Source organism: Mustela erminea, chromosome 2, assembly GCF_009829155.1.
Source record: "Mustela erminea isolate mMusErm1 chromosome 2, mMusErm1.Pri, whole genome shotgun sequence".
NCBI lineage: Eukaryota > Metazoa > Chordata > Mammalia > Carnivora > Mustelidae > Mustela > Mustela erminea.
In genome coordinates this window covers 75187073-75203294 of record NC_045615.1, presented here as the reverse complement: position 1 = coordinate 75203294, position 16222 = coordinate 75187073, and the positions used below count along the sequence as shown (strand labels likewise).

The following is a 16222-nucleotide window of genomic DNA, read 5'->3' as shown; positions in this document are numbered from 1 at the left end:
CTGGGAGACTGACCCATGTGTCTAGAAGGTAGATGAAATGCTTTGCAGTCGAGTGAAGACATACAAAGCCGAGAGGATCATGTAACTGCTCAGTATTCCACATGTCCTTGTCTGTCAAACTCACTTCTGCAAGCATCATCAAGCTGCACAATGATTTTTTTTTTTTCCAAAATGAAGATCTGCTTTTAGTGTCAGTAGTGGAGCCTCTATTTTCAAGACACCTCTCAGCAGCACACTCAACCGTTTTTGACATTTAAACTTGGAGTCCACCCGACTTCAAATACTCTTTTCTGCAATTTTACCTGAAATCTGACAACATTCTGAGACAAGTCAAAGGGACACATTAACCATATCATTTTCTTGAACAGCTCCTGTGCCTCTGGGGATCAAAGAAAATGCCTTAAATACCTTCAAATCTACGACAAACTTCAAACTTATTGCCTCCATTTCAGAAATTGGTGTTCTCCACAATTTCCCATTTGTTATTCTGTGCATTAATTTATTTTTTTTTAACCACAGAGAAAGACATAAGAAAAGTCTTAAAAAGAAAAAAAGAAAAAAACCCATGTAAATGAAGCAGCAGCGAAATGCCCTTTAAGCTCTCAGGCCCCTTCCAATAGCCCAGCAGTGGCCCTGGGCAGGACTTACGTGCGTGGCGCGCTCGGTGCTTGTGAGGTCTGCTGTGATCCCTTTCCGAGCGTGGATCTTCTCCCTGCTCTGTGCCTTCTGATGAGACTGCAAAGGATACCAGAGAAGGAGGTGCTTCTGACTGCCCTCCTTCCACTGGAGAATCCACACACCCCTTTCCTGCCTGAAGCCTGCACTCTTCCGTCTTCTGCCTGTCCAAGCAGTCGAGTATCACTTCCACTTGGGGCAGCCCCACGTCTCCTGCTTCACATCCCCGGGTCACTTTTAACTCTTTGCCACTGGAGAGCTGGATTATCTTGCTGGACCTCAGAGAAGGCTCCCCTTTCTCCCTCGTGGGGACTGAATTTATGTGGACAATTCCGCAGTGTTGTACATGAGGATCTGGGTCAGGAGACTTGGATTTTTCAGCTCCCAGGAGAGCCACCACGGGGACATTCGTGACCTTGTGTCTCTCTTGTGAAAGGGACAGTTGTAGTTCAACCACAGGGCCTGGCTGCCCGACTTCTGGCTTCTCCCTTAAGATGATCTCCTCTGCTAAGTGTCCTGTTTGGGAGTCAGGCATATGGGGAGCGACATGGTAGCTCAGGCCTGTTTCTTCTTGTATGCTCCCAGAAAAACCAGGACCACTCCCTTGGTCCCCAGCTAGAGGAGCCCCACTCCTGACCGAGGCAACGTACAGCTCTCTGTTCTGGTTCTTTGTGGCTGGTTGAATTTGCAGGATGGTACTTTCCACGGGCCCCTCATGGGTGAGATGCTCAGGGGTTTTGTTTTCCGTTTCAGAGATGGAACTCTCATTTACTCCACTGGATGGTCTGCGCACAGGAAAATCAGTCCAGAAGGTTAAATCAGAGTGTTACACCTGCCAAAGAACTTTCTGACACTTTTAGGATACATGATACAGTCAAAATATTTCCTCTTAAATGTCAAGTGCAACATATTTGAGAACAGAAGTTGGCAGCATGTTGATATTATTATTTAAAGATCTTCCAAATAAACTTTTTTTTAAAGCAAAGCAAAAATGCTTACAAAAGATTATGGAATCTAAATCTACCCTAAATTCAGCTTTGATTTTTTAAAAGCACAGGTTATAGCTACATGGATGTCCTTTATCTGTAATTATTTGGGTGTTTTCAAATAACCATGTTTGTTCTAATATGACAAAGCATTTCAATGTCTTACTGATGAAGTATAGGTCTGAACATTGTAAAGTCATGTAAACATATTCAGCAACTTCAGAGTAATATTAATATACAGATAATTCAAGTAGTCCTTTTAGAGGCTGTGCTTTCTTGAAAGGAATGAAATAGAAGCTGTTTTTCAAGCTCCAGGGAGCATGTGTTTTGTAATAAATGGACCCCAGCCCAGTACTCTTGTGTAAAGAGAAATCCTTTCCATGCTGCAATGAATCATTGAGTCATGGGGTATTTATAATCGGAGATGTCTCCCCTTCTCCCATTTGAACCTGTCTCTTGGAGCATTTCCTTATAGGATCTCTGAAGTCATACCATTCCTTTATCTGTCAACTAAGAAGCCCAGCTCTGCTCACTACCATCCTTTGCTTTTGACCTTAGCCATTGCCAGCTGGTTTTGCAAACCTGGGTTTGCAAGAAGCAATGCCAGTTTAAGTGTCAAACAACTTCTTGCTAAAGCTCTAATTTAAACTCAAACTGCTTTTAGAAGAGAAGCATCACTTGCAGAACAGCTGTAGGGGATGCCTTCATGTCTCACATGTGTAAGTTTTTTTTTTTTTTTTTTAAGCAGCAGTGTCTATCTCTGCCCCTTTCCTCCTCCTCAGAATGCCCCCTGATTAATGCCAGATTATCATTTGATGAGGGTGAATGAACCCTACTCAAGGGGCTACCCCAAGGAATATACCTTAGAATCTGTCTGATGGCATTTCTGACAAATGTTCAAAATAATCGCTCCTAACTTTGCTTTTGTCTGCAATTAGTAAAGCAAAACTAAGCAAAACAATAAGAAAAAAACTAATAGTCAAATGAAATGCAGCTTTCTCTAAGGAAGTAATCTGTAAAGCTTCCTGATAATTAAAAAAAATTATAGCATTTTAAAAACATGATGATAGCAAATTAGATCTTTCTTATATAGGAAATGATTAATACACTCTATGCAACCAAATTTGATGGCACCAAAAGGTCACAGAGTTTTAATTTAGGAAGGCCTCAGATGGAAGTAGATTAAATCACTTTGAATTATGTTAGCAATCAATTATGAAGCTGAGAAGAGAGTCATTTGAACTTTTTCCAGTCTTACAGAGTGTAATACAGGCAAATGGACCATATAAATGTTAACATTTACTGGTAGCAGAAGTAAAACAGATATACAGGAATACAAATCATAAAAGCTCTAAAGGTTAGAGAGTTGTATCTTAAAATGCTCATTTCCTTTCAGTCTACATAGGTACAATGTTCAGATACCCAGAATGGTGATGGTAGTGGTGATGATGATGGTCTTTTGGCTAATTTTAATTTGAGATTCCATTTCAATCTCATCCATTAATTATTTATTTTGCAAAGTCCAAATACTTAAGAGAAAATCATCATCATCATATCTCCAGTTATTGAAAGTAACAGAGAGCTAATTCATTTATTTCTGAAAGTAAACATGTACCTAACATTCAGCTTTAAATCACCAAGGATTTTCCCAGTGATAGTCATTGTAATCAAAACAAGAACTAGCAGGGAATGTCCCAGACCACAAGTACGTTCCTAAGAAATTGGCCTCGTTAAAAGAGTAAAGACACTAAGAAGGGAATAAATTAGAGAAGGTTTTCCCCCTTTTGGGGATGTGATTAAACCTTTAACAAAGATGGAAGTCTTCAAATACCTCAGAGATTTATGCACGATAATGGCAAACACCCCATCCACACTTGGCAAGACTCCTGTTAGTTTGCTTTTAAAAGCAAATGGCGGCTTCTTAATGAAGTAGGATCCTGAAGGCTTAAACATTGGGCTTGATGGGTAAGTATTTAGATGGGAGAGTCTAAGAATAGTGCTACATTTCTTTTATTTTCACAAGATCATGGCCATGTCGAGTTCATGTGTGAAATGGAATCAATAGTGAATGATTATCAGAGGGGTGATGCTGCACATCGTTCAACCACAGAGTTAAGACAAAACCTGGAGGGCTTTCAATTCTGTGTGAGATTGTCCTCTGGCATCCTCCCGAAGGCTGCTCTCCAGGAAGCCAGAACTTTCCTTTCTGGATTCATTACAGTGTCATGGTCAGAGGCTCACTCGCAAAGTCAGTATGGGTTTGTACAGGGTCCTGTGATTTGCACAGGGCTGTAAAAATGTGGATGCTGTCACATTTTTGTGATTGCCCTTGTTGTTTTCTTTTGTTTTAATGTTTAAAGTTTACTACTGCATTTTTAAGCAATTAGGTAGGGAGGGTGGTATTTGGGGAGATCGAATTAACAATGATTTCCATTAGTAGTCCCAAACCTATATTCTATCCATCTGCTTTTTTCCATACACAAATGATTTTGCTAGAGGTCCTGACAAGCAGAAATCGAGCTGCTTTTAGGGTTTTATGTGGTTCTTTTCCTTCTCTAGGCATTCTCTTTCTATAAAAAAAAATTATTGTACAGGGTAATAGTTTAACAAACATTTTTTAATGGAATTGATTGCTGTTCTTTTTTAAATTTTTAATTCCAGTACAGTTAACATGCAGTGTAATATTAGTTTCAGGTGTACAAAGCAGTGATTCAACACTTCCATACACAGCCAGTGCTCAGCACGACAAGTGCACTCCTCAATCCCCATCACCCATCTCCCCCTCCACCACCACCCACTACCATCCCCCCACTGGTAACCTTCAGTCTGTTCTCTGAAGTTAAATTAAACATTTTTAACTCATCGGTGAATAAGGTAGTGATCCTGATGCACCGCAAAATCTTGACCTAGAAGTATTAAATTATGTCCAACATAATGAGCTTTCTAAGGCACTTGTCTAAAATACTTGAGATTTTCAACAAAGCTCATGATACAAAAATTTTCAAGTTAATTCTCAATTAACCAGAAAATTAACTGCCATTTCTCAAACACGGTGGTTCTTCTGTTTAACTGTACTAACCTTCCACAGAGCAACCCCAATTTCCCCATAAATGACAAATGATACATTTAGTAAAAGCTATAGTCATTCCTATCTAAAAGATAGGGATCTATTTTTTCTCTTTCAAAAGAAAATATATACCCCAACAAATCTTCTGTACCTTTTGATAAGCATTTGGAGAGAGTCCCTTATGCTCTCCATGAGCTTGATGACTTGGGGGTAGGTGAGGTCCGCACAGGGGTTGCCATTGATGGAGACGACTTCATCTCCCTCACAGAGCCCAGACCCAGAGGCTTTGCTTTGGCTTCGGATCTGAGTGGAGTGAAAAAAGAAAGGAAGACTTAGAATCATATCATTTGTAAAAACAAAAACAAAACACAAAAAACCATACCACCATCTCTGAGAAACATTTATTTGGGAGTTAAACAGTTCTGTAATCTATAAAATCAGCCCTGGTTTTTAATCCAACCGTTGACCTAGAAGACCACTTAAACCCCTCTTACCCCTCTCACACACACAATGTATAATGCACCATCATGTCAACATTTAATTCATAGCATTGTAGGTGAATGGAAAAGGAAAGCAAATCTATAGTAAAGGAACTGGAATCAAAGAAATAAAGAATAGAAAAAAGTGAGGGCAGACATGTTAAAATAATGGAGTTTACATTGAAAATAACTGTCACACTGTGAAGGTTGACCCCAGTCAGAGAGTGACCTCTCACATTCAAAAAAGTGTGAAAAGCCTTTCCTATTGAGGAGATGGGCTGAACGCTGGCTGTAAGAAGGAGCTGTAAGGCAGGACAGTGTAAGGAAAGAGATGTACAGCTAAGTGAACTAGTGAAAGCCATCCCAGCGTAATGGGGAAGTTAGGCAGCCAGGATACTAAGAATTATGTCCAAGAGAAAAATCCTGTATTGAAGTCAACTATTCAAGTCTTGGTACAAAGCAATGTTTAGCAAAAAGGAAAGAAAAAAAAGGATGATTTTGCAAATAACAAAAACATCCCTGCTATAACCATTGCCTCATATTCTTGCCCAGAATGACATGGAACAAAAACTGAATAAAAACCTAACAGAGAACTTTCAGAACCTGGAAAAGAGAAATTGAGAGGAGTAGAATAATGGCAAAGAGCCCTCACCAGCTCCTTAGTGAGGAACACTTGGAGGTTTATATCCCATATAATTCGGAATATGGCCAAATGTTATGCTGATTATTCTCCCTGTGCCCTTCCAGGTTCATTCTCCTCCCTCCTCGGTGCTGCGTTGTGCCAGTGGGGGACTGGCTCCTAGAGACTGCATTGGAGGACCTCCCTGTGCACTATTCCTGACTGGATTTGGTCAACAGGAAGGCCCAAGAAGAGATCAAAGAGCAAGAAGAATAAGACATCAGGTAGACAGATGTTCTCCTGACTGAATGTGCTGGGTCATGGTTTGGCAACGGTTCTGTTCCTCCATCTCGAGAGTCACAGCTCCTGTCCGTCTGCCCCTCTCTCTTGCCTTCAGTCTTGTTATATTCCAGTAACACATACCATCTTCTTGCCTCTTCAGGACTAACGGTAATAATAGCTTCCCACTTTCTATCTCCAGGTACTTCATTATCATTTGTTGGTTCACCTAAACCTGTCTTTAGTCCCTGCATTCTAGCATCTTTAATTACTCCTTTGAGCATGCCACCAATTTCCTGCTGGGACCCTAACTGATACTAATGTGTTTAGATGTCATTTTATGGTGTGAGTCTAATAGTTCCCCATGAACCATGTAACGTGTCATACAATCTGAAACTTAACATACTTTAAGATCCTATTCTAGATATTTTCCACCAAGATGATCCCTTTCTGACTATTAAAATCAAGATTCTGAGTTCAGAGAGATCAAAGCCTGGTCAGCAATACTTCCTGAAGAATGTTTTCATAGCCAGACTCATTTCTGACTGGGCATGAAATGTATGTCAACTTACCTCCAACAGCGGCCCACTACTCAATAATCGACAAGTTGGCTAATACAAGTTAAAGTTTCTATTTCCAGGTGCATTTACAGGTTAAGTGGCACTCTTGAAAGTAGAAGATATCTTTAAGTGCCAAAATGATGACACTAGGGAAATTTAAAGTGATTCAGTTAATTTTGCTCTGGGAAGGTCTGTCCTTTGACTGTCAGAAATTATAATTTACAGTGGTTTCCCATTTTCTGACAAAACTATCTCATTTTTATTTGTTTTGGAAGAACATACTAGTTCATTGCAAAATATTTGCATGGCTATAAGAAGCAATAAAAGTAATGAGAAAGAGAATATGCACCCAATTTTGAAAAATATCTATTTACCTGCCAAATATATTTGTTTCATTTTGTCTTGCATATAATTAAGATAAAGAATCACAAGAGAGTTGTTAATAAGTCAGCATAAAATGATATGCAACAATGAACATTTAAGCTACGGTTAGAGTTAAGTCACATTTCAGTGACTTAAATTTATTTAATTTTTTATAAGGTAAGATGAGGTGGATGATAGCATTATTTAAAGCATAAACCCATTCATTCAATTGAGTCAGATGTACTAGAACACAGACAGGAAATTTATCCTTTGAAGGACCAAAGAGGTTTTATGTTTGTAAGACAGCTGTGTCATTATACCCTGTAGCGCTCAAGGCCCAATCTCAGGGGTGGGGAGAGGGGGATTCCCTTTTATCGGCAGTACATTGTGTGAATTTTAAACAGCTTCATGGGTTTGTGGAACAAGATGAAAAATTGATCCTTGGATGAGAAATAAACTCCAATTTAACAGACCTGTCTCTCATGTAAACATGTGTTGCTTGATGGGAAGCAACACAAGTCAAGTGGAACTTTTAATGGTATCCGAATAAGCAAAAGCATCATGAGAGGAGTAGTTAGCATCTCCTCAGAGCACACATTCTGAAGCGAACGTTCAGAATCAATTGCGGCAGAATTGCAATTCCTGAACAGCAGGAAATAATTTCCTCAAGAACCATGTTAAATGTGGTGATATTGTTCCTGCCACAAAGGTTTTTCTGAAGGACTACTCTTCCTCCATTTCTAATAGGACGACCAAAACAAACAGGATGGTATGACAGTGTCTTATGCTCAGACATATCCTTTGCAATCACCAACTTTACCAATATGGTTCATTTATTAGCGTACAAAAGATCCTCACTTTACATTACACGTAATCAGGTATTTTAAAATGTATATATTTGTGTATTACTACGTATGTGAGTAAAAATTCCAATTCCTGAAAACATTCTTATTTGTGAAAATGAAATACTACTGTCAGTAATAAGTCTAGATATGCAGATCACTAGCATTGACAATGCTAAATCTCAGTAAATTTTTTTAAAAAGATTTTTATTTATTTATTTGACACACAGAGAGAGAGAGAGAGAGGCAGGCAGAGGGGGAGGGGGAGGCAGGCTCCCCGCTAGGCAGAAAGCAGGATGTGGGGCTCAATCCCAGGACTCTGGGATCATGACCTAAGTGGAAGGCAGAGGCTTTAACCCACTGAGCTACCCAGGTGCCCCTCAGTGAATTTATCAACCAGTCTTCCTCTTAGGCCATTAGTCCTCGATTCATAAAATACACAGTGGGAGAGAATGGCAACTCGGAAGAAAGAGAGGTTTCAATTGTGTGCCTCCAATGATTACTAGCTGACTGAACTTAGGTAAGTCATATTACATCTTTGAGTTTTAGTTTTCTCAAGTGTAAAATAGAGCTAATGAATTTTATTTCTCTAGATGGTTAAAAAAGATTAGAAATAATATGTACTAAGTTCCATTACCCACATACAGCTCCTACATGTGCACGAGAAGGGGCAAATGGATAAAAATGAGTGGGTTTCCCATACATGTGCGCTCACACACACACACACGAAATGAACATGCCAAGTAAAAAGAAAACCTATAAAATGGTGGTGCTTTGTCTATGAGATGTTTTAAAACATCCGGATTTATTTTCAGTTTTTATGCCTATATTTGGCATCAATTCATCATAATCTAAAGATAAATGTTGTATATGTCTTTTCCTTAGTAAGTACACATTTTATAACTGAAAGGCAGAAGAAGACAATCCTATTTATTGTTTCCTGGTAGAAATAACAATACAAATATTTAAAAACTAGTAGCTTATCTTCACTGAGCACTTACTATGCTAAGCCCTCTATATGCTTATACCATTTATTCCCATAGAACTTCAATAAGAATCTGTACATTTCCATTTGTGAATGTTCAGATGGACTACCTTACTTCCATTTTATAGATAAGAAGACAGTGACTCAGAAAATTAGGTACTTTGCCTGAAATCACACAGCAAGAATCAGAATTTCAACCCAGGGAATCTGACTTGAGAGCATGTGTTTTTAACCATTACACACATTGACTCTGTAGTTAATAGTCTGAATTCTCTACCATGAATCTTTTTAAAAAAAAATTCATTTGAGAGGGGAAAGGGGCAGAGGGAGAGGGGCAGAGAAACCCAAGCTGACTCCAAGCTAAGCATGGAGCCCCACACCGGGCTTGACCCCACAACCCCGAGATCAGACCTGAGCCAAAACCAAGATATGGACGCTTAACCAACTGTCCACCCAGGCACCCCTACCATGTATCTTAAAGAGAGAGTGGAGTGTAGCAACAATTAGCAGAGGCTGTAAAGAAAGTCAGGGAGGAAATAAGAACTTGCCAAGTCAGTCCATAACTTGAGAAAGACAGATTTTGCTTTATTTGACTTTGTTTTGTCTTCTTTTCTTTTAAGATTTATATATAAGATATTTTTTAAAGATTGGAAAATACTTGATATTATAACCCAATATGTTAAAAATTCAAACAAGTATAGTTATCTTTTGCAAACTGTGATTTGACACAACATACATATATGTGCATGTAATGCAAGGCCTTTTTCTAGAGAACATTCCCTTAGACATTTCATTCCACATCTAATACATTAGACAGATAGGAAGTTTCTATCCATAAAACACTGTATGCCCTATTAGCAGTCTAATCAGTCTAATCAGACCACAGAACTAAGAGATATTGGTAATGTAAATATTTACCAAAGACTGTATTTTTTTGCTTTCTGCAAAAAAAGCAGAAAAAAGCTTTCTTGATCTATGGAAAGTTAGAGCTTCTCTGGGAAATTCAACATTATTTTCATTTCATAGAATAAATCTGAGAAGTTTCACCAATGCTAATTTGGTTTTAGGAATTAATAATTCCCTGGCAAAATGCAAAAAGTTTCTTTTTCTATTCTTTTATTATCACTTCGTTTCCAAGTCTTCCAGAACTGACTAGAAAGCGGGTATCAGATTTGAATTCACACAGAACTTTGTAGTTAAACTATTCTGTCTTGTGTAAATAGCATATCAGTTGTGTCAGCTTGCTGTCGGTGAAACTAAATCTTGTCTCAGGGATTGCCTTTTCATGTGTAACTCATTGACAAGTCCTGTTGGAACATGTCACAGTAAGTGGCAGAACCAAGACAATCTCTTCCTTAGATTCCACTACTCTATTTATTACAATATATTAGAAAGAAAGAGGAAATTAGCATAAGTCTAACCTATCACATGTGGGCTATTCTCAATCCGTAACATGGAGTCTCAGGGACCTGGAGATAACTAAAAGAGGATGAGGGAGATGGTCTCAGACAAGTAAAATTTCAGAAATTAAAACATTTTGATAGAAATTGGAAAGTAGTCTATGATCTAGCAGCTCTTGCTGAAGCTCCAATCTCTCCTCAGTTCTCCCCATCAGGCCTTCAACAAAACCCTCCTTGTATCTCTGAGACGAGACTCAATAAACATTCCCTCACCCCTGTCACACTACAGCCCTAGGCAGGTGTGTATTCCTCAGCTGACCAGAGAAATGGTCAGAATGGTCACTGGGAGGCGCAGCAAGGGCGGAGATGATCATAGATTAAGCTTTAGAAATTAAGGAGCTAATCCAACTTTTAAAAGGATTTGCTCTCCACATTCTGAACTCCAAACCTCCATCTTTGGTGGTGAGTTGCCTAGCACCAAAGATGAGGTCACGAGATGTCAGGAATTCATGTTTAGGTGGTACAGTATTTCTGGAAATCAATAGCAAATAGCAATATATTTTCAGGATGACAAGGGAAAAGAAAACAAGGAGCAGAATACAATTGAATAAAAGCAGTAAGAACCCCAGGAAAATCTTTATCGTGGGAAGCAAAAGGCATCCTGGAACTTAGTGCAAAAATTGAAACAGTAAAATGGAGGGGAAAAGAAAAGACTCGCAAAAATCCCTAGAATGTGGTAAATAAATACGAACTGTAACTAATAACTGAGTAAATCAAAAGTCAGTGGAGAAGACCGTGGCAGTACTGGATGGACTGCTCAACTTGTGTCCCAAGCTCATTTGTGTCTGCCTCGAATGTCACAGAGGCTGAGAAGGTAACAGCATATCCCAGACTCTCCTGCAGCCAGGGCTCAGGGTGTGATGGAGTTCTAACCCAGTGGGCTCAGCTGCAAGAAAACTTGTATTGAGGATTGAGTATGGTGGAGAGGGACGTTAAGACTATGAGACACCCATTTTGCTGGTGCAGATCTGAGAGACAATTTTACTCTGGATACAACATATTTGCTGGCAGCTTCTTAATCCCAGATCATGGCTGAGGTGTGTGACCCCAGACCCAGAGCCAGGACCTGGACTCCACTGCTTCTATATTGTGGCAAATGTTGCCAGTCCCTTGGGTAGCCAGATGTGCCAAGTTGTTTGAAGTCATTCCTGGAGGCCCTTCTTCAAGCCTGCCTTTCTAGATCTTTCAACAATTCTTCAAGTACTTATTGATTTCTGAGTAAAACAACTGGAGAGGTTTCTATTTTCTGAGAATGAACCCAGAACCGATACAGAATGTTAGAATTAAGGGCAGACACAGAAGGTTAAGAGAGGAGGGGTGGGTGCCTGGGTGGCTCAGTGGGTTGAGCCTCTGCCTTTGGCTCAGGTCATGATCTCAGTGTCCTGGGATCAAGGCCCACATCGGGCTCTCTGCTTAGCAGGGAGCCTGCTTCCCCCACGTCTCTCTGCCCACTTGTGATCTCTCTCTCTGTGTCAAATAAATAAATAAATAAAATCTTTAAAAAAGAGAGAGAGAAGAGGAGTGACTAGCCAAATACAGATAAGAAAAAAAAAATGGATACAGCCTCCAATATTCAAGACAGAAGAAATGATGCAGAAACATATACCAGATAAATGGTATGAGGCCACCATCTGCTAAGAATAAAGGGGGAAGGGCAGGCCAAGGAGACGAAAACTTGAGGACAAAGAAGGCAGTTCAGAAAAGCAATTATAGAGTACATACTAGGAAATCAATGCAAGAGAAATAAGAAGTTTGTGAAGAATTTGTAAGGAAAAAAGGGAGATGATTATCAACATGCACTGTTATCTCAGGCAAATGTTCTGAAAGGACAGTACTTGATTCCTGAAAGGGGAAATGAGACTTTTCTTCAAGTGCATAAAGAATTGAATAAGGCACTCACTTTACAAAGTGTTTGTCTAAATAGTGACAATAAATCTTAAACTATATTCACATCACACCACGAGTGCAAATGCAAACAGACACTAGAATTTTTCAGTTATTCTATCCTCAGTACCTCAACTCAAGCTCAATAACCCATTTTCATGTTGAGTTTTGGTTTGAAGGCTATGAACTTCACTGCTCAGGTCACTAATATATGTACAGACTCTGGGCAGGAAGTTTTCCTTTTGGACGACTGTCTTTACCCTTAGGGACCAAGTCTCCATAAAAGTAAAAAGCATTCCTGGTAGCAACCCTGGAAAGATTCCCGGAGTAAATAACTATCTTTGACAGCAATGAGGGCCCTAATCCATGGGCTGCATACTTCAGAATCTGCATACCGATGTGATTTCACAGGCAGAAAGGAGGCTGCAATGTAACCGCTGTGAGCTCTTACTGAGCAGCCACCATGATGCTAGAAAACCAACAAGTACAAATATGGAATGGTATTCTCTGCTCTTCTTTTCTTCCGAAGAATGTAAACATCCTAACTCTTTCAGGAAAATACTGATGGACCAGAGCCTATGAGGACATGTCCCTGTCTACTTTTTTGTTGGATTCAATGTGAAAAACTGCAAGAAGACTTTTGACCCATAAGGATCATGACTTCTATAAGCATTTATACAGAATTTTTTTTAAAGATTTTATTTATTTATTTGACAGAGAGAGATCACAAGTAGTCAGAGAGAGTGAGAGGGAAGCAGGCTCCCTGCCGAGCAGAGAGCCCGATGCGGGACTCAATCCCAGGACCCTGAGATCATGACCTGAGCTGAAGGCAACGGCTTAAACCACTGAGCCACCCAGGTGCCCCTATACAGAATATTTTTAAAAAACACTTTTTAAAGAATTCATTAAAAGCCTATGTGAAATCTAAGACTAGATAAATATGTAATCAGTAGAAGCAAACTTACTCAGAAAAGGCAACAGAACTAGAACTCACTACTTTCATATATCTGTTTATTTTTAGGATTTTTTTTAACTGTACACATTACTATTAGCTAAATAATTATTATGCTTTAATACCTCATCTAATACGAATTTAGTTAGTCATCTAAAGAACCTATAAGGGACCCATGGGTGGCTTGGTCTGTTAAGGGTCTGCCTTTGGCTCAGGTCATGATCCCAGGTTCCTGGGACAGAGTCCCACATCAGCCTCCTTGCTCAATGGGGAGTCTGCTTCTCCCTCTGCCCTCCCCGCCACCATGCACATACATGCTCTCTCTCTTTCTAAAATAAATAAATAAAATCTTAAAAAAAAAAAAACCTATAAGTAAGCTCAACAGTCTTTTAAGTGGTCAAAATACAGTAATAAATAAAGCTCACTAAGACTTCTGTGCATCACTGTAAGTGTCTGGGGCCCTTTCTCACTCTATTTGTTCAAGTTTATACATTTCTTTTCTTTTCTTTTTTTTTAAGATTTTATTTATTTATTTGACTGACAGAGATCACAAGTAGGCAGAGAGGCAGGCAGAGCGAGAGGGAAGCAGGCTCCGTGTAGAACAGAGAGCCCGATGCGGGCCTCAATCCCAGGACCCTGAGATCATAACCTGAGCTGAAAGCAGAGGCTTTACCCACTGAGCCACCTAGGCACCCCATCAAGTTTATACATTTCTAATAAGGTTTTTCATTTGGTTTACAGAAAATTAGAAGTAGAGAGACAAACACGTTTCCTGCATAGAGGTAGATGCTATAGTTAATACAATGTCAAAGCAAGAAGGTAAAAGCCAAAAAAAACCACATTAAAATCTTTAAAAAAAAAAAAAAAAAGACTCCAGATACAGGATCATTTAAGGAAGGTGTAAAAACTCTCATATGCTCAATGGGACTCAATGGGACAATACTGTATTTGAGTAAAAGAGTGGACATTAATTATAGTGCTCTCAAGTCATTTAAAATGTTCAAGTCACCTTTACTAGATTGATGAGATGCAGAAAAATATACCTTTTAGAGAGTACCATCCCAAATAGCTAAAATAAAAGATCTGCTATTTAAAGGCTTAACTGGATCTGAGGTATCACCTCATTAGGTACCGGATTAGAGTTCATAATCTGAGGTCCTAACTACTTTTCTTGTATTGGTGTTTTTACTGAAATGGTTTAGTTTTAGACACTGAGTATGTCTCACATATCCAGAAAATGTATCTTTTGGGAATGCCCTGTTTCTCCACAGCTCTACAAACCTCTGCAGTTTTACTATATTTGACTAAACTAGATAAAGCAGTTTTTTCTTCAGGTTACACATACATAAAACTACAGATAAAGAAGGCAGACATTACATGAAAAATGTCCTCCTCGTGACAAGGGTGCAGATTTTTTAAAAATGTATAAATTCTATCATTTTGCTCTAGTAGCAAACAGGAGATCGTACCTTAATTAAGCAACCAAATCATTCCACAAGGCATTTAGGGTCTCAGGTACTCGATTTCCTTTCAGGACAACAAAAGAATCCCCTCCAGATCACTAATTCTATGCATTGTTGAACTGCAGTACACACATACGCATATTACACATACATGCATACATACATATAAGATATCATGGTGCTTCTACTTTTGGAAAGAATCGTGTAAAATTGTTGAGGAGGTTTTAATTAAAGAACTGTGAACCATACAAATTTATAAATATTTTGCATAGTAATCCAAGAAAGTCACTGATGGCACTGAACATTCACCTCAGTAGGAAAGTGGGGTAAAAGACAATGCTAATACTGTCTTCACATAATTGGAATACTTGCCACCACCCCAGCCACACGACACGCTGAGCCATCTGGCTGCAAAAAGAAAAAGCTAGCTAATTCAGAAGCCAGGGGTAAGTTAATCAAGGACTGTGCCCTTGTTTGAAGAGCCTGGGTTAAATGATCACCTTCAGAGCTTTGGTTTAACTGGAATTTCATTTAGCCTGGCATTAGTATTTAAGAGTGTGTGACCTAACGCAACAATTCTCAAACCTTTTGGTCTTAAGACCCATTTGCAATCTAATAAATGATAGCAAACTTTAAAAATATTTTGTTCTTGGGGTTCTGTTGATATTTACCATGTTAGAAATAAAAAGTGAGACACTTAACACATTGTGTTCATTAATTAATTATAACATATAATAACTGGTCTGTTAACGTAAGCAATATGTTTTTATGAAAAATATCCATGCTTTTTAACACTCAGATAATTCAGTGAGAATATGACAATGTTTTCCATTTCTGTAAATCTCTTTAGTATCTGAGCTTAACAGAAGACAGCTGAAGTCTCATATGTGCTTCTTTGTTCAGTCATATTACGTTGTGTTGACTGAAGTGTATGAAGATCTAGCCTCACACAGATACATGTATGTATACGTATGTACGTATGTAGTTTGAAAAAGGAAGAGTATTTTTATAGCTTTTTGATAATTTGGGGTATTTTTCTTTGATACTACATTAAACTCAACAACTTGTAGTTTCTAAAGTTGCAATGTGAAATTTAAAATCATAGCAATGAACTTTCCATACTTGGTTACATTAAAATCCGTTGCTGTATTTTGCGTTTTGAATGGACTTTTTACTCACTGTTAACCACACATTGTCATTTGGAAAATACGGTTTCACTGAGTTATGCAGATCTTCCAACACTTCATTATACAAATATGCAAAATCACCCTCCTTAATAGAATCAATGTTCTTATCAGAGAGATCTTTAAGTATTGAGAAGCTGTCAAATTCACAGTGGCAGATGAAACTTAATTTTCCCTTGAAAAGTTTTCCCTTGAAAGGGAAATTTTCCCTTGAAACTTCAAATATTGGCAGTGTTCTCCTTGAAGTTACAGGTTCATTTTGCTCCTTTTTTAGAAGGTACCTACTGAATACCCAGTCTGACTAACCCCAGTGGGTCTGTGAGTTATTCTTTAAAGTAAAAATGGTGTTCAGAAGAAAAATGGCTAATAAAGCTTGCAACTGAAAGGACTGTCCAAGTGCTTCCTCAGGACAAACATTGTTCTT

At 38.8% G+C, this 16222-nt stretch overlaps 1 protein-coding gene across 3 annotated transcripts in view; it reads right to left on the bottom strand.

Moving 5' to 3' along the window:
• SYNPO2 (synaptopodin 2) overlaps window positions 1-16222 on the bottom strand; it is a 177902-nt gene that overhangs the window by 33095 nt on the left and 128585 nt on the right. For 2 of the 3 annotated variants that reach the window (XM_032333286.1, XM_032333287.1), the window contains exons 2-3: window positions 4880-5031; window positions 649-1460 (exon numbers count right to left, since the gene is read on the bottom strand). In XM_032333286.1, the coding sequence (XP_032189177.1) occupies window positions 649-1460; window positions 4880-5031 (964 nt within the window). The remainder of the gene's footprint in view (window positions 1-648; window positions 1461-4879; window positions 5032-16222) is intronic. The other variant, XM_032333288.1, reaches the window with a different exon arrangement.